At 40.2% G+C, this 25,178-nt stretch overlaps 1 protein-coding gene across 3 annotated transcripts; it reads left to right on the top strand.

Moving 5' to 3' along the window:
* The first annotated feature begins 147 nt into the window (after positions 1-147).
* Positions 148-25,178, top strand: PDK1 (pyruvate dehydrogenase kinase 1). Of its 3 annotated transcripts, none has more exons than XR_016280857.1 (11): positions 148-430; positions 5,188-5,329; positions 7,489-7,560; positions 11,824-12,008; positions 12,255-12,350; positions 13,144-13,221; positions 15,075-15,151; positions 16,549-16,647; positions 18,448-18,558; positions 19,068-19,223; positions 20,838-20,919. XR_016280857.1 is itself a non-coding variant. In XM_089519743.1 (11 exons), exons 1-11 carry the CDS (start codon positions 313-315, stop codon positions 21,201-21,203), a joined length of 1,233 nt encoding a protein of 410 aa, XP_089375869.1. In that variant the 5' UTR covers positions 148-312; the 3' UTR covers positions 21,204-25,178. The 3 variants fall into 3 exon arrangements, 1 of the variants encoding a protein (XP_089375869.1); XR_016280856.1 differs by having other exon boundaries at positions 19,065-19,223; XM_089519743.1 differs by lacking the exon at positions 19,068-19,223 and adding an exon at positions 21,063-25,178 and having other exon boundaries at positions 20,838-20,951.

The raw sequence follows: 25,178 nt of genomic DNA, 5'->3' as shown, positions 1-25,178 counted from the left end.
GCCGGATAATTTCTCCAATGTGGACGCAGGCTTAAGTAACTTCTAGCCTAGTGGGTTATGAGGTAAAAACTAAGGGCCGGACCAAAAAGTGGGGCGGGTAGGGCTTATTATCTGGGACTCTGAGGAGGACCCTCCCAGAGAGGAAGGAAGGAGGGAGGGAGGGGCCTTCCCTCGTCCTTCCGGCGCCTGGGCCCAGAGGAGAGAGAGCAGCGCCCCCACCGGGGCAGGGAATGGCGGCCGGGGCGAGCTGAGGAAGCAGCCGAAGGAGGAGCGGGGCGAGCAGAAGCAGCCTTCCTCCTCCTCCGTGCCGCCATGAGGCTCCTGCGGGCGCTGCTGAGGGGCCTCTCCCCGGCCTCCATCCCTCAGCAGGTGGACTTCTACTGCCGCTTCTCCCCGTCTCCCCTCTCCATGAAACAGTTCCTCGACTTCGGTGAGCCACGGACCCGAGAAAGCAGGGCCAGGAGGCAGCCTCCCTCCCTCCCTCCCTCAGCTCTTCCCACTGGCCCGCTTCCCTCCCTCCCTCCCTCCTTCCTTTCTTCCTTCTGTCCTCCCTTTCCTAATTTCTATCTTCTCTTCCTTCCCTCCCTCTCTCCTTTCTTCCCTTCTTTCCTATGTTTCTTTCCCTTCCGTCTCCCATTTCTTTCCGTCTTTCCTGTTTTATTCCTTTCCTTCGCTCCTTCCTTCCTTCTTTCTTTCTTTCTTTCCTTCCTTCCTTCCACCTCCCTTTATTGCCTTCCTCCTGTCCTTCCTTTCCTCTCTTTCTGTCCCTTCCTCCCTTGACTGCCTGCCTGCCTGTCTTCCCTTCCTTCCCTCTCGTTCTTTCTTTCTGTCTTTCCTTCCCCCTCCCTCCCTTTCTTTTTCCCTTCCCTTCATTCTCTTTCTCCCCCCCCCTCTCCTTCCTTCCTTCCTTCCTTCCCTCCCAAATCCCTTCTCTCTCTCTCTCTCTCTTTCTGTCTCTCTTTCCTTCCTTCCCCTCCATTTTCTTTTCCCTGAGGAGAGAGGGAAGAGTGAGTCCTCCTCCCCTCAGAAAATGCCGGCGCCTTTTGGGGGGGAATGGGGCCCAAAGCAGGAGCCTCCCTCCGGCCAAAGGGAGGCCTCGGGTCCCTCGTTCTTCGGGTGACCAGATGTGTCCTCCTCACAGCAAAGAAGGACAAGGCGCCAGAACGGAGGCCATTCATTCAGTGGGAGGACATGACCAAAGGAAAAGCTCAAGCACTCAGAAAGGCCGATCCATGCTTCTCAGGCCAGGCTCAAAATGGAGGCATTCCTGCTGGACAGAAGGCTGAAATGTAGAACAGGTCCTGGGGAAAAGGAGGACCTCTCCGGCCAACCTGCTTGTTCTCTTCTTTTGGCAGTGGCTGCATCTGCACTGCAGAATCCATGCAGTTTGACACCACTTTAACAGCTCTGGCTCAGTGCTGTGGAATTCTGGGATTTGTTGTTTTGTGAGGTATTTAGCCTTCCCTGTCGGAGGGCTCTGGTGCCACAACAAACTCGAATCTCAGGATTTCACAACGGAGAGCCCACATGGCATAACCGGGGCTGCAGCAACACTCTTGACAAGGGTGTGCTTTGTTATCTAAGGGTCAGCGTGGCCCAGTGGTTTGGGAGACGGTGGCTCTGGCGATCAGGGTCCGAATCCCGTCTCAGCCATGGATACCCACTGGGTGACCTTGGGCAAGTCACACTGAACATATCTTGCCAAGAAAACCCCTTGATAGGTTTCCATTAGGGTTGCCAAAAGTCAGAAGTGACTTTTGAAGGTACACAACAACGTACGGGGGCACTCAGTGCTGAATAAACACACAGTCCTTGGAATTGGCGCTTGCATTTAACTGAAACAGTCATTACTGCAGGTGCCCAAAAGCCTCTAGGGATGACTAGGGTCCAAAACACACTGCAGGAATAATCCAGTTTGAGACTACTTTTATTGCTTTGGTTCAGTGTTAGGGAATTCCAGGAGCTGTAGTTTTGTGAGGCGTTTAGCCTTCTCTCTCAGAGAGCTCTGGTGCCACAGTAAACAATTCCCAGGATTCCCTAGCACTGAGCCAGGGCAGTTAAAGCGGTCTCAGACTGGATTATTTCTGCAGTGTGTTTTGGACCTAATTTACAAAGGAACTGTTTTTAGCAAAGGAAATGGCCACACAGCTGTTCCAGAAAAACAAACGGGAGAATGACAGAAGCCTTCAGAAAGATGTTGTGGGGTTTGAATAGAGAAGCCTGGTGTCACAGTATCATGAATTTGATTTATTCAGTAGAATGGCCTTTATTCTCTAGTCAGATGTGTTTTTTTTAAAGGAATAGTAAAAATTTTAAAGACTGTTTCTTATTAAATCTGCCCTGCATATTCTTCCTTCCAGACAGTTGCAGTTATCAGTTATTGGCTCGAGCGTGCAGCATTTTATTTTTTTATCAAGCTGGATGTGCACAGCTCCACAGTGATCCAAACATAAAAGTGTGTGGCGTGTAAACTCAATAACTAGTTTTGTTTTTGCACATACACTTGTTGAAAGTTTGGTGTAAACATACATATTGCTTCAGTTAAACTGTGTACTCATTATCTCTGGGGAAGCAGTCATGTTCCACATTATTAATCAGCAAACATCTGGCTTGCACTGCGGTCTTCCATGTGTATATTTGTAAATAGGATCTGTTGAGTTTAATGGGGCATACTCTTAGCTACTAATAGAGTTTTTTTTGCTTACATATACAAACATGGAATTGCAGCCTTGTAAAACATTTTAAGTGTTTCAGCAGTCTTTTAAAAATGTTACTGAGTTATTATATTTTTTAAAAGAGAAGAACGAAAGTATAGAAGAATTAAAAAATAGGGAAACACATGGGAGTTTTAATGGACTAGCCAGCATGAATTAGTGGTTTGAGCATTGGACTTTAGAGATAAGGGTACAATTCCCCTCTCAGCCATGGAAACTCACCTGATGACTTTGAGCGAGTCACACACTCTCAGCCTGAGAAAACACCATGATAGGGTCACCAGAAGTCGGAAACAAATTGAAGGCACACAATAACAATAGGCCTATGTTCATTAATAAAAAAAAAACCTGGCATCCCCAACCAGGATCTGTTTAGAGCTGGTGTTTGTAAAATGCTTGTTTGTATGTTGATATAGTAAGGCATGTTACAGACACACCAAAGGGGCGTACTAGGGTTAGGAAGGGGCGTCCCTTCTGGACACCCCTCAACCCTAATATGGACCGAGTCCATACAAAATGGCGGTGCCTGTCCATACAGGGGCCGCCATTTTGACGCCATGGACGCATAGCGCCCGGATGTCGCGCAGTGGAAGTGACACCGCGAGTGCACGGTGGAAGTGATGCCGCGAGTGCACGACTAGCGCCTTGCGGTGCCACTTCCAGGGCCCAGAAAGAAGCTCCATTTCGGCACTTCTTTCTTGCTGTGCCCGGGAACCGCGCGGTTTGGCCACTGAGGTTCCCAGATGTAGCAACCGGCGGAGGCGGCAGAGCGCCCTTCTTGGGTGCTCTGTAATGCACCTATGATCCTTTAACCACTGACTGATGGTTCAAAATTGCTTTTCCAACCTTGGGGTAAATGTCTTTTTGCTATAAAAATGACATATACATCTAGCTAGGCTGACCATCAGTTACATTTCAAGTTACAAGAATGTAGTTTTAAAATGCATATGCTTCTACAAGTTTCAATTTTAAAAAAACAACCAGAAATCAATGCACTGGAACAGTCCCAGTTTTTGGTAGTATTTGCTCACAACTAACTTGGCATGTATGTGGCCTTCTCCTTCAAGTGCAGTGCTGTTGCAACAACACTAGTTGGGTGACATGGTAGCTAGCATACTGGATATATCCAAACAGATTTGGAAGATTTTTGTTTATTTGGATTTTTTGAATCATTGCATTTTCTACATGCATGTTAGCGTTTGCAGTGTTAATTCAATTATCTTGGTGTTGTTGGAGTGAAGTGCTTTGCAGCAGTTGTGAGTAGCAGCTGCGGTTGGGGTGGCCACTTGGAAGGCGAAATACGGTATATTTCAGGCTTGTGGTCCAAGCATCACTGCTTATAGAGCACACAGTCTGGGCAGGATTTCTATTAAATCTGGACAAGGATACACAATTTAATATTTTCCTAAACATGTTTAATAGGAACTGCAGTACTACTGTTTAGGAGCCAGCATGGTGTAGTGGTTTCAGTGTTGGACTATGATTGTGGAGACCAGGTTTTGAATCACCGCTGGGCCATGGAAACCCACTGGGTGACATTGGGTGATTCACATTCTCTCAGCCTCAGAGGAAGGCAAAGGCAACCCTACTCTGAACAAATCTTGGCAAGAATATCCTATGATAGGTTGCCATAAGTCTGAAATTACTTGAAGGCACACAACTACTACTGTTTGGCCTTTGTGTTTTTTTTAAAAAAAGGTTTGCATGTTGAGGACATTAGCATAAATCATCTATTCAGCATCAGATCCACTTCTGATATGTGGCACAGATAGCATAACATATATTTGCCTCTGTGGGCTCTATCGATGTTATACATTTGTTTGTTGATGTTATATTGAACTATTCTGTGCAAATAATGTGATTGCTGGACTTGTGCTAGTTTGTCTCGTAAATGGCCTGAGAGAAATGTTCTAGTTCTACCAACATTGTCCCTGTAAAATTTGCCTTACTGTTTTATGTAGTTCCTGAGAAGAGTTATCTTGTTCAAAACAGTGTTTGTCTGTAGGCATGTGGAAAAATGATACTCAGCAGAGGAAGATTTCTCTTGACCCACTAACCTACTTCTCTACTGCTATGGCAAGCTATGCTCCAGTTGTCTTTTTTAGAGGTCAAAACAACTTTACTCTCCAGTAACTGTACTCTTAAAACGAAACCATTTAAATATGATTCTTTCTTTTTTGCAGAACGTTTCTCTGCCCAATAGTTGTTTAAAAAATAATGTTGTCTCCAGTCTGAAAATGGTAATCTATCACTCTGTAACAAAAATGCTTAATCTTGACTATTGCAGAATGCCATATTTATACCAAAGATAAAAATGTCATCTAGGATCTTTTAAAAAGCAGAGAATCTATTGGCACCTGTTTATCACTATTTTGTATTTATTACTGTTTTGTATGAATTCACTTAACAGTCTGTAATATATTTATTTTAATCTATTTATTCAAGCCATTTTTTCCTGGTATTTTCTGTCTAGGATCTGACAATGCTTGTGAGAAGACTTCGTTTATGTTTCTGCGACAAGAGTTGCCTGTAAGATTGGCAAACATAATGAAAGAAATAAGTTTGCTTCCAGATAATCTTCTGAAAACACCTTCAGTTCAACTTGTCCAAAGTTGGTAAGAATCTATTTTTAAAAAAATGTGTAAGACTAAACTGGAGCCATGAGTGTATGTCATGATGAAGACCTGAATTCTATTGCTGGATCCAAGTCAAGTAAACCTACTCAGTCAACTTATGTAAACATTTCTTTAAATCACTGTGATTCAGTGAGTCTGTCTCAGTTGGGATTAGCTGTTGGATTTGTGTGTGTGTATGTATTGTGTGTCAACTTATGATGGCCCCATGAATTTCATAGGGTTTTCTTAGGTAAGGGGTATCAGAGATGGTTTTGCGCATTCCTTCTGAAATATAGAATATAGCACCTGGCATTCGTTGGGTGGTCTGCTATCCAAGTACTAACCAGAGATGATCCAGGGATGACTCTTGAGAGACCAGGATTTGAATTCTTGCTCATCTGTGGAAACTCACTGAGTTACCTTGAGTAAGTCATACTCTTTCTGTCTCTGAGGAAAGCAAAGGCAAGCCCCCAATGAACAAATCTTGCCAAGAAAATCCTAGGATAGAGTGCCTAGAAAGTGAAGTTGATTCGAAGGTGTGTTACAAGTAGTCTCGCTGGACCATCATTTTTCTAGCCCCCGCAAAAAAAGAAAAGAAAAGAAAATTGCCTTTCCTGGAGCAGTTCATCTCTGAATAGGTTGCAGTCCCCGGCTTTGTTTAATATTGCCAGCCACCCTCATTTTTCAAAAACAGAAGTGGACTTCTGACCATTCTGGTTTTTGTTATATTTTATTTCTTGCAGTCTGTGCAGCCCCCAGAAGGTACCAGAAGCAGATAATTGGTCCTCACAGCAGTTTTTTTCATCCATAGATTAAGCATAAATTTACATGAGCAGGAATGAGCCCCAGTGAGTCCCAGCTTTGTATTCTGCTCTCTCCTGTGTACATTGGGAAAAGAGATGCTAGCCTTGGCTGTGAGCCCCCCATGAGCATAAGTAAGATCCCTGGCATGTTGCTTCCACTCCGTTTTAATTTATCAGGTGAAAAACATTTGTCCCTCGCAATATAAAACAATCCAACCTTAAATCATGATTTTGAAGGGACTTGTTCAAACTAACTATAATTAGTGTTAGCTGTCATTTCAGGTCTGGACAACATGGCAAGCTTTTAACCAAAAGCAGAAAACTAAAATTCTTCTCAGCCAAATTGGAGTGGAAAGGATGGATGGTACTGATGGTACCCTATGACAAATGGGAGTCCCTCCATTTATGAGAGGACTTCATCCCAGATAACAAAGCGTTAATTGTTGGTGGGATGTACATTTTAGTGACAGTTGACATCATAGCTGATGAAATGGCAGTGGTCCAATGAGATGGGGGAATTGGGAGAGAAGTACAAACCTTTGAGATGGTTCTGAGAGAGAGACTTTCAAAAGCCTGTTTGCAGCACAAGGCTTGGAGTCTACCTTTGTCTACCTTTTGGGGCTGTCGGCCCTGGGGCAGACCATAATGAGCTGGTAGAGCTGGACAATGGAATCCAGGCCCCCAGCTGTCCAGAAACATCAAGGACTACAAATCCCATCTGAGCAGAAAGTAAGGTTAGGAGCCTGTACTACGGTAGTTAGTGGCATTAGATTTTTGGGTTTATTTTACTGGCTTGGCTGAAATGACTATTCTGTAACTTACCTTTCTTTGTGCCTGTAGGACAAATGGCCTTGCATGTCATGATATCCTTTGCTCTAGAACTCCTTAATTAGAATAAAGCTTATCTTGAAAATACCTTGTCTGTCTCGCACTCCTCTTTCATGTGCTAGTTCTTTCTCAAATTGGCAACGGAAACTATTTGTGGAATTACTTAGCAAAGTCCTGGTGTTTTGCTAAGGGGGAAGATAAGGAAATTCACCTAGTGGCAGCTACTTGAAAAAGGTGGTCTCAAGGGGTCCCATCCAGCTCAGCAGGAGTGGAAGGGGGATCCAGAAGACCTTCAATGGTGGCTTCTTTGTGTTAAGAACCATAACAGACTAGCAGCATTTGGTTCTGTGCCCATAGAACATCATAACATACCACTTTGCATTAACTTGTGGGAAAATATTTGGCAATCAAGACCAGAGCCTTTAGCTCTTTAGTGAACTCACATTTTTTCCCTTAGTAGTTAGAAAACATTAGAAGAAAATGGTTAATTATTGACAAAAATCAACCACATGGACATTGTATTTTTAGGTATGTCCAAAGTCTTCAGGAAATCCTTGATTTTAAAGACAAAAGTTCTGAAGATTCAGAAGCTGTTTCTTGGTAAGCATATTTTTGCCATATTATTTTATATGCTGTAGAAACGGATTCTCTTTTTCTTTTTACATTTCCTTTGTTTCTTAATTACTTAAAGAGCACAGATGCAGAACTGCTCTTGTTCATCTGCTGTACAGTATGTTTTGGTGACGTTTAACTTACATTTTTGGTGAAAAGTATATTTAAGAAGTCTGCAAATAGAAGGCCCTAGAAGAGCACAGACATTATGTAAACTATACATAATTCCTGAAGTGATTTCTAGAAACTTACTTCCTTTCATCTGTTTTCCAGATCTTAAGATCTGCTGGATTAGAAGCAGTGTAGAGCCATCTCAAGGAACTTACTGAACTGATGGGCCTTCTGATTTTATCCCTAAGGGTTTTCTAAAGTACATGATAATGTGCTTGAGCAGTTAAACTAAGTCTGTATGAGACACAGAGGGAGAGAGAGAGATTTTTGATTAACTCTTTGGACAGTATCATTTTGGATTTCCTGACCCATTGGAGTACAGATTCAAAGCAACCAACTGCATATAATTTACATTCTGCTCAGTCCTAAAATATATGAAACTAGAGCCTCAGGAACTGGAATAAGCATCTACTGTATATATTTACATCACAAATATCCCCCAACAGATGTCCATAAGATTTTTTTTCTTATGAAATGTTATGTAAAAGAAAATCTTGTGAAAAAGAATCCTGCAATCTTAGAGTTGGAAGGGCCTCATGGGCCTTCAAGTCCAACTTGCTGCTCAATGCAGGATGTTCAGCTAAACTATCCCCAGCAGATAGCTACCCAGCTTCTCTTTGAAGATGTTCAGAGAAGGGGACCCCACCACTTCTCTAGGCATTTGGTTCCATTGCTGTATTGCTCTTACTGTCAAGAAGTTCCTTCTAATGTTCAAACAGAATTACTCTTCTGTAATTTCAAACTACTAGACCTGCTCCTACCCTTTGGGAAATTAGAGAACAGGCCTGCCCCTTTCTCTCTGTGACAGGCCTTGAGGTATTAAAAGGGTGTCATCATGTCAACCCTCAGTCTTCTCTTCACCAAGCTGAACAAGCTGAGCTCCTTCAACCTTTGTGATTATGTTTGTTCTCTGTACCTCTTACCATCATTTTTGCCGTTTTCTGAACTTGCTTCAACTTGTCTGCAACCTTATTAAAATGAGGCGCCCAGTGCTAAACACTGTACTTTAGATGAATAGATGACCTTTGCAGAATATAGTGGGACTGCTACTTCCCTTTGCTTGAAAACTATTCTGTTAATGGAAGCTAAAATAACATTCACCTTCTTTGCTGCAGCACCACACTGCTGTGGTTTATGTTCCACATGATCAACAGTAATCCCCAGGACCTTTTCACATGTACTACTGAGCCATACTTCTCCATTCTATACCTGTGAATTTGTTTTTCTGGCCTAAATGTAGAATTTTGTATTTTGCTTGATTTTTATTCTTTTAATTTCTGCCCAGTTTTCTAGTTCACCTAGGTCCTTTTGAATTCTGTTTCTATTTCCCAGTTTTATATCATCTGCAAACTTGATAAGGATTCTCTCTACCCCGTCATTTAACTCATTGATAAAAATGTTGAAGAGTGATGGCCCTAAAACAGAACCCAGAAGCATACCAGTTGAGACCTTCCATTTTGAAGCATAGCCAATGATTACAACTCTTTGAGCACAGTTTTCAAACTAATTGTGGATCAATCAGACAGTGTTCCCTGTTAGGGTTCAATTTATTCCACATTTAATCAGCTTGCTAATCAAAATGTGGAGGATCTTAGCAAAAAGTTTGCTGAAATCCAGATAAATGACATCCACAGTATTTCTACCATCTACTAAACTAGTGACCTGATTGAAAAAAATAAGATTAGTTTGGCAGGATTTGTTCTTGACAAACCTATACTGGCTTTTACTGATCACTGCATTGTCATCAAGATACTTGCAGACAGACTCCTATATGAACTACTTTCGCTTACATTATTAAATGAGATTTACAAGAAACAAAAGAATTGTGTATAGCCCTACAGATTTTTTTCATACTACCACTGACTTTGATAGAAGCTGAAAGGCTTTCAGCCAGCTGGCACTCATGAAAAACTGCAGGCAGCCTGCAATGGGGCAAGAAGGCTAAATTCCCCAAACTCTCTTGTCTGCTGAGTGTGAACTTTCAAGAGCAAATTGACTTTGGGGGACTAGTTCATGGTTTTGTTATAAAAAGGAAAAATAAATAAATAAAGCTTTAATGTTTGCAATTACACTGATAAATTAGTAGATAGGTCTTGTAGCACCTTTAAGACTAACTGAAAGAAAGAAATTGGCAGCATGAGATTTCGTAGACTTCAATCTTCTTCCTCAAATGCATATGAGGAAGTAGACTGAAGTCTATGAAAGCTCATGTTGCCAATTTCTTTCCTTTAGTTTGGCGGGTTACAGACCGCCCTCAAGCGGCCGTTCTCCCACCGCCGCCATTCGCTGTGGAGGGAAGCCCCAGCGGCCAGACCGCGAGGCTTCCCGGCGCAGCGAAAAAGGAGCGCCAAAATGGCGCTCCTTTTCAAAACGCAGAAGTGGCGCCGCGAGGGGCAAAACACGGAAGTGGCGCCACGAGGGGCAAAGCGCGCCCTCGCGGTGTCACTTCTGCCATGACACGTCTGGACGCTATGCGTCCAAGACGTCAAAATGGCAGCGCCCATGTGGATGGGTGCCGCCGTTTATGACGCGCTCCGCGCGTGTTGGAGCCAGGGCCGGTTAGGAAGGGGCGACTCTTCCTAACCCTACCACGCCCCTTCCTAACCCTAGCACGCACGGAGCGTGTCATAAGTGGCGGTTTGTAACCCGCCTTAGTCTCAAAGGTTCTACATATCTCTCTATGTACTGATTCTAAGACTAACACAACTATATGTTTGCATTGATAAATTAGAATAAAAAGAAAAATCAAGACAGTGAGAGTATAGTGGGCGAAAAGTTAATGACAGAATAATTACAAAATAGTACACTTTGGGTGGTGTTATTAAACAAAATGTGCAAAACTGGATATTTCTTTTAAAAATGTACAATATATAACTAGTTGCAGAATTAAAGCAGACATTTTTAATGGGGTAAAAGATTGTGGGAAAGGCACCTATATTACAAGTTTATATTGTACTAGCCCAAAAGGTTCCTTGGGTCCTGCCTAAAACTGGAAGAATATACAGCCAAAGAAGAAGCTGCTTCACATGTGAACCTGCCTGTTTATTGAGGTTGTGTGTCAGAGGCTCAGCTTTAGATGCCTCTGCCTTTGGTGGTAAAGCATGTTCTTACTAAGGACAGGTCCTTCTCAGTGCTATTTTCAGACTGCAGAAGAGTTTCCAAAAATACACTTGTTTGATAGCTGCTTGTTGTTTGCTTCTCCATAAATTGAACTATATTGCTTGAAATATCTTAATGGCAGGTAAATCGGGGATTAATTATATTTACATTGGTACTTATTTTGGATTTCCCTACTTAAGGATACAATGCTGTGCATACGTTTCTAAGCACAAACTATACTGGATACAGTGGGGGTTATTTTCCAGTAAACATGTATAGAATTGTGATGTTGGGCTTTTTGTTAGTTTGTACACACTTATTTAGGAGGAGGCTCCATTAAGCTTGGTGGGACTTGGATATTTTTAGTGTTTTTGCATATAATGTTTTTATAGTCTTGTGGTAAATAATGTCTCTCTGTGTTTATTGTACTGCAGGTTCCATCAAGCCTAGAGAATACTTGCTTGATGTCTACTTGTTTGCCTCTCCATAGGCTGTAGAAAGGGGAAGTGATTTTGTCTTATTTGCTCCCTGCAACCTCTGCCTCCAATCTCTTCCTTTAGGAGAGATATTGGTGGGACTTCAAGGGGAAGAAGGAATAAATAGAAATACCCTCTTCTCTTCCACTAGTGGAACTTCAGTCAGGGAATTCAAGGATCCAACCCACTATTTCTTAAGTGCACAAACACACACACACAAACAAACAAACCCTGTATAAACATAGCTGTCCTTTCTCTGAAAATAATCATGGCTATGCAACCAGAAGTGGCATCATATCTGAAAGTTCCCTCACTAGTATGAAATCCTCCCATCTTTTCTCTGTGAACTATCACATGCTCTTCGTTGGATGTCAGGATGCTTTTTGTAACCATTGATTTTGCACTAAGTAGATACACAGAAGCTGGAGCTTCTATCTAGGAATAGGCTTGCTGAATTTAATATTTCATAGATTGGTTTCATAGAAAGTCCATTTGGTTTTTTAAGTTTTACAGATACTGTGATAACAATCCGGAATCGTCACAATGACGTCATTCCTACTATGGCTCAGGGCGTGATAGAATATAAGGATCACTATGGTGTCGATCCAGTGACCAGTCAGAATGTGCAGTATTTTTTGGACCGTTTCTTCATGAGTCGCATTTCAATAAGAATGCTTCTTAATCAACACAGTAAGTGTTACATTACTTGTTGGGAGACAATTTTTTGCAGTGAGTGAGAGTGGTGCATTTCAAAGGGGAAAGAACCCCACATATCTCCACCTCTTATATCTGTTGATCTTATTAACATTTTCCTCATCTATTGGTAAAGGCTTTCCAAGTGTGTGTGTGTTCTTAGCCTTTGCCCTTCTAATGTAAAATCTGCTGTTGTTATGGCCTGTACATTGTAAAATCACTTTTCTTATCTTTTGTTGGTAGCCTTGTTGTTTGGGGGGAAAGTCAAAGTTAATCCAGCTCATCCAAAACACATTGGAAGCATTGATCCTAAGTGCAATGTCGTTGAAGTTATAAAAGGTAAATTCTTGCAAATCTGTTAAAGAAAATGAATATGACAACAAATAGATGATGGTAGCATAAACGAGTTCTTGACTGTGCCTTTATCTCGTTTTATTTGGCATATAGGTTTTCAGTTTTGCTGAAGTATAATGCTAATGATTGTCTTAGTGCCAAAGTTGATCCCAGTTATGCATATAGAATGCTTGAATGATGGAATTTATATACAATTTTTTTTAGTGTAATTAAGATTGTAGTTCCAAACTAGAGCAACAGACAGCAGTCCTGAGCACACTTAGTTGAAATCTGCTCCATCAAACTCAAGGGATTGATGCCTAGACAAATATGCAAAGGATGATGCAGTTATTCTGTTGTATTTCCTGTTGTGTCCTGGTAAATAATCTCCTAAAGTTGTTAGCTTGGTAAATGTTTTACTTGGACTGGTAGAAGAGGGACAGAGGGAGCTTCTGTCCTCTAGCAACCCACATGCTTTGTTGTAGGATGCACTTCATTTCTCCTCCACCAGTCCACTCACTTACCTGCATGGAATTTCTGGTGATCTGTGGCCAAGCTAATGCTTAAGTACAGGAGTGCTATTGGGTATCATTCTGTTCAGATACTTGTGCTTTTTGGGTGGGGTAGGGGAGCTGCAAAGGACACTGAAGTCTTGCATTGTAACCACTGAAAGTCTTAATCTCCAACTCCACTAGTTTCTGAGATTTTACCAGGCATTGCTCACATGTTCTCAAACTTAATAGTTCAACTATTAAACAGTTCAACTATTTAAACAGAATTGTTGTGGCTTTTTCTACAGATGGCTATGAAAATGCCAAGAGACTCTGTGACTTATATTATATGAGCTGCCCGGAACTTGTACTTGATGAGCAAAATGGTAAGAATGATAAGGGAGATGGCTTACTGAAGGAAATCATGCACTCTGGTCAAGCATAGTAGGAGTATTTCTCATGCTTCCTAGTTCAAAACGAACAGACATACTGTATATACTCAACTATAAGTCGATTTCATAAGTCGAGGGCAGGTTTTGGAGCCCAAATTATGGATTTTGACATGACCTGTGGATAAGTTGAGGGTAAAATGTAGGGGCATATAACAAAGGAGTGGTCCTCATCCTTCCTAATGTCACGCCCCTTTAATACAGTTCTTCATGTTGTGGTGAGCCCCAACCATAAAATTGTGGTGTCTCGGTTCCTAAGACCATCGGAAATATGTGTTTTCCGATGGTCCTAGGCGACCCCTGTGAAAGGGTCATTAGACCCCCAAAGGGGTTGTGACCCACAGGTTGAGAACCGTTGATCTAAAGGATGAAACAAAGGATAACGATGCCAAAGACTTACAAAATTCCAGTTGGCAAAACTGTGCTAAAGGCTTGATTAATGGGAGAATAGAAGGGGGTCAGTTCTCCCAAGACAGATCGCACTCTTGGCTTTCACCTGGGGATGGTTCCTTTCTTTTATAAGAGTTAAAGTACAGTACTTACATTGACCCATGGATAAGTTGACTTAGGATTTTGGGTAAATTTTTGATTAAAATTTCTAGACTTATGCATGAGTATTGTACTTGCTGTTGTACACCGCTTTGATCTAATTTGGAAAAGCGGTATATAAATAAACATTATTATTATTATTATTATATACAGTATTTTAGATAGTATTTGTGATAGTGGGAAGCGGTTCTTTGACTTCATGACATTGGCTTGCTTGCTCTGCAGTGCAGGTAAGTGCTGATCCTGACACATGGCCTTTGTAGTTGTTAAAAGAAATTCCAGGGCTACTTACAGTGTAGAGACAAGAGACTGTTTAACTTGTGCTGTGAAGTGTCTTGAGACACTCATTATACTGCAGAAATATGCTATAAAAAGGCAAATGCAGTTCTTTCAACGTGTTCTGCCTTGTATATTACAGGATTCAGTGTGAAAATACACGATCAGTACACTGATCGCTAGATTCACACTAATCTGGAGTGTGTGGAAAAGACTTCAGTACTGAGCTGTACCATATTACCTCCAGATAACATCATACCATGTGATACATTCTCCTACTTTGTACTTGTAACAGTTACACTGTGGAAAAGAGATTTTCTTCTCCCTGCTTCTGCTTTTGAAATGAGATGGGTAAGATGTGCTCAGATCTGAGTACATTCCAGTGTGAATACCACAATCCTGCTTTCTGGATTTTATTTCATTGCAAAGTTCTGAAGGTTTTGAGTATGTTTTCTGCTAACAGCAATCAAGAGTTATGTTGTTTGATTTATGTCTTTGTGCTTGCAAACATACAATAAAATATGCAAGCATGCAAATAAGCATGCAATTTGACATTATACGGTAATGGTGTAGTTGTTCCCATTGAATACTTTGTAAATAAATGGAAAGAAATTTATTTTAAAGGCAGGAATCCCAGCTTTGGTTGCTGTATTTAAATTGCTGAGAGATGAAGTTTAGACTTTAGCTTTTTGAGTATCCCCATAACAAACAACTTTTGAAAATCATGATAGTTGCAGAATCAATATTAGATATGGTGTAGTGATGGCAGTGTGTCTAGTTTTCAAAACGGGAGCAAGGAGCCACAATTCCCAGTGGATAGATAGCATGACTGAGTAGCATTTTGGATCAAAGCCATAGCTATTTTCTAACATGGCTGCCCTGTTTAATCATGTGAAAGTTTTGCCAAAGCTGATAATGTCTGTCTAGCATTCAGCTGATTACTATTCATTCCCCCTTCTTTGCAGTAAAATCACCAGGGCAGCCTATGCAGGTGGTGTATGTACCGTCACATCTCTACTACATGGTTTTTGAACTTTTCAAGGTTTGTACAAAATGTTTTGATATATTGTGTGTTCTATTCTCCATAGGCAGACTGGCAAGAAAGATTAATGTGGTAATTCCTCACACTTTTTGAAAATCACTTTTGAAAAAATTAGGAAAATTGTCATTTTTTTGATAAGTGCCTGAAAGGAACATGTGACATATATAACCTGAGTCCTCAAAAGGAACTATTGGGGACTTCTGCTGAAACTTCCAATCTTATGTTTTTCCCTCTTGGAGTGATAACATCCCTTTGATAGCAATTTCTAATATTATGAAACCTTCCCACTCCCACAGTTTGGCTGGCTGTGTACCACTGTTTTTTTCTAAGCCTCCAGTGAGCTACAGCTTCTGTGGGAACACCTTGGTTGAGATCTTACATTGAGGAGGCAGTGTGAAGCTGCCCACAGAGTTCTGTGTCCTCCGGCTTGCCCTGGAGGCTGTCGGGTGCTGCATCCTCCTGGCAGGGAGGGAGGAGGCAATTTGTGCTAGCCTTTGTCTGAATGGAAGAAACAATTGATCATAGCTCAGGGCTAGAGGAAGACTCTTGGAAAGAATGCACTCCTTTCCTTCCCCTCAGAGCCCAGAGTAATTGTATTTTCCTCATGTGAATTGCCTTTCACCTCCCCTCTGGTAAGCAGAAACCTCTCCTGCAACTTGAAAGATGTGGGGGTGTGTGTGCATTTTGAATGAAGCATAAAGAGAGAATAACACCCTGCGCCATGTCCAAAAAGAGGTATCCATGTGTGTAAAGCCACACTTGCATATATGTCTCTAACAGGACATCATCTGTTGTGTCCCAGTAAGTCTGGAGAAGAGTGGGCTGGTGGATGATTGTGCATTAGGTATAGGATACCTTTGTACCTGGCACAGAGCAGCATGTCAGGCTGAGGCTCAACAGGAATGGAGTAGGCGTGCATATGGAAATGTCTGAATGCTTTGGTAAATCACTTTCTTCATGTATATGGAGTTAGATGGTGTTCCCTAGCCTTTTCCTCCATTTCATAAGGCTGTAAACAAATGAAAACAACTTTTATTTTAAGGGACAACGCACCCACCCTTCGATGGCTGTATTAAAAAAGTCAGAAGAGAAATTTCCATCATTTTGCAGTATCTAGTTATAGGATTGTTACGTATTAAGTTACACGAAACAACATTCAGTATTTTACAGCAAAAATATCTGCTTACAAAAGCAATCCAATATCCATTAGTTCCCAATAAAGTGACTTTATCATACAGCAGAGTATAAATTCAGTGCACTATAAAATAATTTTCTTTCAAAAATTTTGACACAAAATGTGTAAATTACCTAAGGGCAAATGTTTTCTTCAACTTTAGTAAGCAAGAAGGAAGTAAAGCTATAATATTAATCTATATTTAATATTTTGGCAATTTTAGAATGCAATGAGGGCTACTATGGAACATCATGCTGATCGTGGCATTTACCCTCCAATCCATGTGCATGTCACATTAGGCAATGAGGATTTGACTGTGAAGGTAACAACTTTTTCTCTCAAGTTGTCTCATTTCAAAGCTCTTTTCTCATTTATTCTCTCATTTTGAAGTTTGTAGACTCAGCAAATGACTTAATGAGAGCAATCCCAGTCTCACCTAGTGGGGATATCTGCCACAGAGCCATCACTGCATCCAGTGTTTTTAAAAAACTTTAAAATTAATGTTTTAATTCAGTAGTTTTAATTGTTTTTAAACTTGTGTACTATCCATTTTTAGAATATATTTTGCTTTAACTGAAATTATGAGCTACCTTGGGTCCATATAGGGAGAGAAAGACAGGATATAGAATAAATAATAAAGTTGGCTGGCTTCCTGTTCAATATTTTTTAAATTGTAAGCTTAATTTATGATCTCATAACTTCATGTCTATGGTCATTTATGGCCAAATATGGCCTCCAAAACCTACCTCTTAAGTAGACAGCATCCCAACCAAACGGTTTTCCAAGGTGTTGCAGTTAAGGGCAGTGGAAAATGATGACTGCAGTGCTCTCCTATTTGAAGGGCTCCTTGAGACAAGCAGCTCCAGAAGGTCCCTCTTCAGCTGCTTATTTAAATGTGACTTACAATCAAGAGAGTACTGCAGTTGTCATTTCCCATTGCTCCGCTCTGCAGGCCACAGAAGCCCTTCAGTTGGGGCAATGCCTGCTTAAGTAGTAGATTGGCAGGGGGGTATGGTGATGTCATTGCTATGTCAGCAATGCAGGATCTTGGTCATTGTGTCTTCTGCTGATGTTTTTCATCCAACAGGGAGGCAAGTGCATGAGACAGGGCTTTCATGGTTGCTGCCTTTCAGTTGTGGAATAACTTGCTTGAAAAGCCAGACTTTTGCACTTTCTCTCCATTTCCTGGCACATGGGCTAAGCCTGGCTTTTTACAGAGGGTTTGTGACTGGAGGCTGTTGGAGATTATATTGAAACGTGCTTTTTAAATTTTTGGTTGTGTGTCATTGTTATGTATTTATTATGAAACTTTGATTAACAAAGTGGATAGAAAATATTTTGAATATCTAATAAATACAGTGCAAAATCCACCTTTTGGGATGAGAGGGAGGCTACCATTGGTGTGCATTTTTCACCAGCCATAGGATATGTTGTATAAATAAGCCAGAGTACTCATCATTTGTGTTGTGCTGATGATGTTTCCATCTCCCGCCTGCCAGCCACCAAGGCTGGGACAGTCTGAAGCAGGACCTTGTCACAGCCTCATTGGCTGGTTGGAAGCAGGTGGAAATGTCATCTACCCATGCCCCAATTGACAGCAAAACAAACTTCCTTCTCTTGGTGCAACTGATGCTCAGTAAAATAGTTTGGGGATGGGATCAGGCCAAGAGATGCTACAGGATGGGTCTCATTTATCTGAAACGCTTGAGACCATGTGTTTGGATTTTGAAGTTTTTGGATTTGGGAATATTTGCATATATATAATGAAGTACCTTGGAGATGAGAGTCAAGTCTAAACACAAAATTAATTTGTTTCATATACATCTTATGTACATAGCCTGAAGGTAACATTATACACAATATTTTAGTATTTTTTTGTGTGAAACAAAGTGTGTACATTGAATCTTCAGAAAACAAAGGGGTCACAGTCTCAGCTACCCATGTGGACAATTTGGGAGTATTTTTGATTTAAAGGAGACTCAACCTGTACTTAGTTATGCATATTTTTAAAAAGTGGAATGTAGAATTCCAGACAATATTCTTAATAAATATTGAGATAGGGAATTCATGTACATACAATAATTCAGTCAAGGGTTTTTGTTTTTTTCTCTTCATATTCTAGATGTGTGATCGTGGTGGTGGTGTTCCTTTAAGAAAAATTGATCGCCTGTTTAACTATATGTATTCAACAGCTCCACGTCCTCGTGTTGAGACATCACGAGCAACACCTTTGGTCTGTACACTGTATGCTCCCTCACATTGTCAGCTGAGAAATGCATGAGTTATTTTATCCTTTATTTCTCTAGCCGAATTTTCATAGATCCACTGCTTGTGTACAGATATATGCTGGAAACAAATGAACTAAAGCTAGTATCCACAGGACCACCTTTTGCATGGGAAATTTTTTTTCAATGCAAGAATGCTTGTTGAAAGTGCTCAGGCTGTAACCAGATTATCTGTTCCCTCTCAGACGTCTGCTTGTTGCAGTTAACAATGTTACCTGAGCAAGAACAATCCCACTGTCTTGTCATTTTTCACAGTATTAGCATACTGGGCCAATTCAAAATTCTGAACATTTTAGAGATGCTCATTTTTTACCTTCTGTGAGCCGTTGTTGTTTTAGTGGATTAGCCAGGGAGTTAATGATTCACTCAGGTTATGTGAGACGTGAGTGTAGTGTTGTTTTCCTCTTGTTGAAAAAATGCAAGATGTGATTTCTATATTTTTTTCTTCTACCAGCAGTACTTCTAAATTTCCTACTTATACAGTGGACCCTTGTTATATGCTGGGGTTTGGTTCCAAGATCCTCCGTGTATAACAAAATTCGTGGATGTTCAAGTCCCATTAAATACAATGGCATAGCAAAATGGTGTCCCTTATAAAAAATAGAAAATCAAGGTTTGTTATTTGAAATTTATACTTTTTTGGAACATTTTCAAACCGTGTATACTTGAATCCGTGTATAAAAAATCCGTATACAAGAAGGGCTGACTGTATTTACTTTGAGAACAATCCTCAGTAAACAGAATACATTTCTTCTGCCCCTTTTCCTGAGTATTTTTCTAGGAATGGGTACTAACCCTTAATGTTAGATCCCTTATACTTCAGCAACCTCTGTAGTATCGCAGAGCAGAGCTAGTGTTGGTATGTCACTCAGCTAACTCAGTATGTAATGGCTCACACCTGTAGAGGCATAATTTAATTCTGTGAGAAGTTAGAGTGGTTAGTTAAATAATATCTGTACCAGCTGTTGTGAAAGAAGCTGCTGAAACAGATGTAAAGAAGAAATTTAGAAGTGCTGCATTTGTTTTCTTAAACACATGAATCCTGTTTTCATCTGAAACAAATTAATCTTGTCACTATGGGTAAAGTAAGTGAATTATCATACAGAGTTTATTTGGTAGCTCCCCTCCCGCCTTAACACATTAGTGGCTCATACTATGAACAGCATTCTGTGTTGTGCTTGCAAGATGAATCTTTTATTTGGAAGAAGCTCTGCTTTGCAAATGCACTCTGTTTAGTAGAATTGCCTCAACCAGGAAAAGTTGCTTGACTTGAGATGTTAATAGCAGTTTGGTTTTCAGGTATCAGCAGGTGAAACATTTCAAGCCAAGAGATTTAACATCTACCAGTGCCTGCAAAACAAACTGGAACAGGATTGTACAAAAGTTAACAACCTACCTGTTAGTACTAGTATTTGGGGAATGTTCATTTGGTGGTTTAGTCCCTCCATATCCCAGTGGAGCTGGGAAAATTGAGTTTGAAACCCTTGTAGAGCTGTTGCCAGTCGGTATAGAAGTACAGAGTGTGATGGCCGAATGATTTGACTTGGTATAAGCAGATGGCCCAGTGAGTTGAAATGGTGTAAGCAGTTTTCTATCATGACAGTTCAATTTGCCTGTGTGTCAAGGAGATACATTGTCTATGATTTTACTCACTTCTTTTCTGGAGTTCTTTATTGTGTTCTGCTTTACCATCCTGTACAGTCTTCATACATATCTGATAATGAGAGTTATGCTAACCAAAATGAAATTAGTAGATATCCAGTGCATATTCCTCCCGAATCCTATAATCGTAGAGAATTGCATGTATTAAAGCAGAGGCAGAAATTGTGTAGTCATCAGTACCTTTTGTGCTGTTTGCAGAGCACTATACCTTTGCTGAAAAAAATATTCTGGCAAAAAATGATGATATGTGCCTCTGGAAACCTTGCAGTGGGTTTCCCCCCAACAAAGAAGTGCTCTCCCCCTCTGAACCTTGTTTTATCCAAAGAAGAGGGTAAAGCCTCCAGATCTTCCAGGTGTCCTTCATTAGAAACACCTAAGGCCAGTTACAACACACTCAGTTCCAGCTGAGAATGAAGCCATCTGTAGTATTACCTCCATTCTGTTCACTTTTCTCTGTGATACTGTGTGTATCTAGCAGTATGTTTGGTTGACTCTACAAAATGGTAGTTATATTGGCTTCAGGTGCTTCAGTTAACGTAAGTTTTTTGTGTGCTTTATTTCTCAGGCTGGATTTGGCTACGGCTTACCTATATCACGTCTCTATGCTCAGTACTTCCAAGGAGATCTGAAGCTTTACTCGCTAGAGGGTTATGGTACTGATGCTGTTATCTTCATAAAGGCATGGCATTCATTTACTATTTATTTTGACCAAACTTAGTGCCTTTTAATGATTCTGCTTTTGGGAGGTTATATTAACACTTGCTCTTCTTCTCTTCTCTCCTTTCTAAAGGCTTTATCAACAGAATCTGTTGAAAGATTGCCTGTGTATAACAAATCAGCATGGAAACATTACACAGCAAATCATGAAGCAGATGACTGGTGTGTCCCCAGCAGTGAGCCAAAGGACATGACTACATTCCGCAGTACATAGCAGGATGAGATAGATGTACCAAGCTGAAGACAACCTTTAGTACAGCAGTTCTGTCTGTACTGTGTAAATTTGGCTAACCCATTACAACTCTAATATTTAGTTTGGGGGAGTAGTGATTGCCACAAAACAGCAGTTAGAAAGCCATGTTTTTGTTTTACTTTTAGAGTACAGTGCAAGGTTCATTCTGAAAAATAAATAGTCTAAATTTATTCCAATCCTTCTACCTTAAGTTGTTTCAGTAGCTGAATCTAATGTTCTAGTGTTCAGCACCTAGATTTGATACAAGGAGACCAGTGACCAGCTTGTTCAAATATTATATGATTTAATTACCAAAAATTAATGTATGGCTATTTTGTAAACCACCTCCGAGAATTATTTGCACTATCACAGCACTTTGTTCTGAAGAATTCAAAAACATGAGAGACATTTCATGATTTTCATGTGTTTTTGTATTTAAATATTTCTTGGAATCAGTTTGTTCCATCTAATGTTAAGCACCAGCCCTAGGGTAAATAATTTTTCAACTTTAAAATCTGTATGTGTTCCAGCTAATATTAAAAGTGCTTAAGTCTAATTCATTTTAATTGAAAGGTTAAACATGACTGGAATCCTGTTGTGCTGTTACGAATGTGTAAACAAGAGTTACACATTCATGACTTTCATATTCATGTTCTCTAAGTAGTCCCTAGTTTAGGGATATATAGGGACCATGAAAGTCTCCCAGTCCCCACTAACTGCAAAGAAGCTATTGCAATCAATGGTGTGGCATCTGTTCCTCGTTGATTGGGAAGGTCTTGGCTGATGGTTCTCCCCACTCCCCCTTGTGTGAGTGATCTCCAACATGAGGGGGAATTCTGACAAGAGGGCCGGCTTCTTACTATTTCACTGGTAATAGCTGACAGGAGGGTCTGGGAATGTCAGTCAGCTTCTTCCTGAGGCACAGAAGAAATAGATCTTCATTAACCATAGTCATTGTTGCCTGGTAAGTGAGGATTGGGGAGGATGAAGACAGAAGGCACTGCATAGCACCATACTTATGGTGCTTATGCAGTCATAACTGCCCAACAGAATTTTGAACTATATATTTAAATCCATTGTCCATTGACACTGAAATCCATGGCACTTAAGAACTTTTAATTTTGGCTAGATCAGGTCCTGTTTTCCACCTAGGGAATTTCAAATGAAAATCTAAGTTGGGTACAGTGAGCCTGCTGTATTGTGAGTTGGCCATTTGTGGATTGGAGCTCTTGCGGATTGCCTTGCCCTATGTTAGCCAGTGATTGCACACTGTTCAGGTGTGCAAATCACTGTCCAATGACTAATATGGGCTTGAGCTACAGTTTCTCCTGTCTGCAAGGCAGCCTGCAACCAACCAACCTCCCCAGCCAGATGGGAAGGTCCCACTGTATTACATAAAAGTAGCATTAAAATATCAAAACAAATTGATTTTTAAAATACTTGTTTCTATAGAGCTTGCCCTATACTTGCCTGTCAGCAGCAACACATGTAGCAAAAACACTAAGCACCACTGGTTTCTACTGATGAAGGTTGGTTTAACCTTTAACGGTGCCAATATACAATGCAAGTTCAGTGGTATTTTCTACAGAGCTGGTTATACAAATGGAAAATTTCTCTTTTCTGTTGTAGAGATTTTAAAAGTTAATGGTTTCAAAAGTACTTAATTCTTTTACTGACTTTTACTACCACTTTCAGGAAAATAAGTGATGTTGATAAAGCTTTGCCTGTCTCTAAACCGAATGTCATTAACACTTGCACTAGTTTTGCAAACTACAACACGCTTTAAGTTGTGAAGACAATTTAGTCACTATAGGCAAGTGCACTTTGACATCTGCTTGATACAGCTTTTGTGCATTGACACAGTTTTTCTTAAAATATTGGTTAAAGCTTTCCCCCCACACTATAATTTAATGCAATTTCAGAACTCTAAATTCTTTTTCAGAGTATTACATTGCTTTAGTCTTTTAATTGCATTGCTATATATATTAAACTCTTTGTTTATGCTTTCCCCATCTTCTTCCAGTCAAATCTGACCAACAAGCCATGTAAGCTAATTAAATCAGGTAATTAAGCTAAACCAGATAATTAAGAGAATTAAACCAGGTAAGGAATTAAACCAGTTCCATTCCAGTGAGTTCAGTAGAATTTTTATATATTTGGCAATGGTTATTATTGTCATAGTAATATTTAAACCACAGTCCTGTATGTCTGCTCAGAAGTGGGGCTTCCAATTTGATAAGGGATTTCAGGCTGAATATGGCAGTCCTAAGCACATTTTTAGGGCGTTAATCCTGTGGAATGCAATGAGAATTACGTATGACCTAGGTAGGCACAAGATGTTTCTTTTAAGTGATTCTAATTACAAACTGCAAGGAAAATGTGAACTTTTAAGTTATGGATAAAACATAGTTGCTCACAAGAAATTAATTCAGTCAATGCAAAAGATATTTAAAATGTACAAACTCTGTTACAGATCCATACAGCTAATTAAGCTGTGGCACAACATAACTGTCAATAATTGCTCTCAACTTGATGAACGTAAAATCTCAGGTCCTGTGAATCTTTCTTGGGTATGGTACTTCTGTCCAGCAATCTTATAATCAAAATGGAGAAGATCCCTACAATTCTTTCTTCCTTGCAGGCCTCTGCTGCTCTCAAATCACATTAACTAGCTTTAATTTGTATCTGTAATTGAAATACTTTATCACTGATTGCTGACATGCACATACAAAAATAAAGAATGTACTTTTAGGTAGTTTGCACGAATGGAACAGAAATCAGTGAAATACAGGCCTAAATACTACTGTTACTTTTCATTAGAGTTGACCCATTGAATCAATAGAAACTTGGTAAGCCAACACTTAACATTAGTTCAGTGGGTCTACTCTAGTAGGTCGCAAAAGTATTTCATAGTAGTATTTTAGGCCATGCTCTTAAAAACATTTTATTTAGGTTTTTAAAAAAAACCCTTTGAAGAGCAACAGTAGTGCCAAATTGTCTGGGGGAAATAGGCAGGGAAGGTGGAACTGCAGAATAGACTTTCAGATATACTTTCAGATACATTTTATTGTATGATATTATGAGATCCCCCATCCTCACATCAGTAATAGAGCTGTATGTGGATTCAGTAACAGAGGCTGGAAACCTCTTGGTGCACTACATGATGTGCACTGTTACCTCATGTAGCAGTGGTAAAGGAAGGCAAGCAGAATCTGCCTGCTTCAAGCCCCTTGTGGCTCCAATGTCTGACTTCCTTCATTGCTACTGTACTTGCTTTCTTTTTCCTTCTGCTACTACTGTATACATTGCTATAGCTATGTATGTGTAGTGCATTGATAGGATTCTGGCCAAGATGTACTATACAGAGGTCCCCTTTTTTTCCAGTTTCAGCTTTATGCATTGCCCTGATACTCAAAAATTTACTGATCTTCAGATGAAGGGAAACGGGGGCTGGATTTGCCATCCTCAGTGAAATTGCAATTTTAAAGACATTCATAATTAGGGTTCTAGCCTTCACCTCTTAGGTGCAGCTTTGTCTGAAGTTTGAAAATAATATGGGCAAGCTCAAAATGAACCCGGTAAGATTTGCATTAATGTTTAGATATATATTAGCTGAGCTGGATGAAAATATTAACAATAATTACTAGGGGAAACCGTTAACAGCTGTTTGTGGTGTGCAGCTGAAGAGTTCAATCCCAGACATTTATTTGCTGTTATTTTGATGTTTGATCCCATTAATACAGTATTTCAGAGAATATAATTGACAATGCACCTTTACAGGTATTCATTTGCTGCTAGTACTAGAACTAGGTTTCAAAATTTGCTTGCAGCTGGAAATGTACACCACACATTTTGTATATAGAATTTTAATCTTCTACTGTGAAAATAATTTTGGTTGGCAAGATGAATTACAGTGATTTTTGTAAGAAACAATAAAATAAGCATTTTAAAATAAAA

Source organism: Sceloporus occidentalis, unplaced genomic scaffold (genome assembly GCF_023333645.1).
Source record: "Sceloporus occidentalis isolate IW3139 unplaced genomic scaffold, rSceOcc1.0.p SCAF_4, whole genome shotgun sequence".
In the NCBI taxonomy this organism is placed as follows: domain Eukaryota; kingdom Metazoa; phylum Chordata; class Lepidosauria; order Squamata; family Phrynosomatidae; genus Sceloporus; species Sceloporus occidentalis.
Note: the sequence above shows the minus strand (reverse complement) of the source record. Positions and strands in the feature narration are given on the sequence as shown.

Coding starts and splice junctions, on each gene's coding strand:
- PDK1 (XM_089519743.1), top strand. CDS start 313: ATGAGGCTCCTGCGGGCGCTGCTGAGGGGCCTCTCCCCGGCCTCCATC. Junction 5,330..7,488: donor GTTCAACTTGTCCAAAGTTG/GTAAGAATCTAT, acceptor TTGTATTTTTAG/GTATGTCCAAAGTCTTCAGG. Junction 15,152..16,548: donor TGGTTTTTGAACTTTTCAAG/GTTTGTACAAAA, acceptor TGGCAATTTTAG/AATGCAATGAGGGCTACTAT.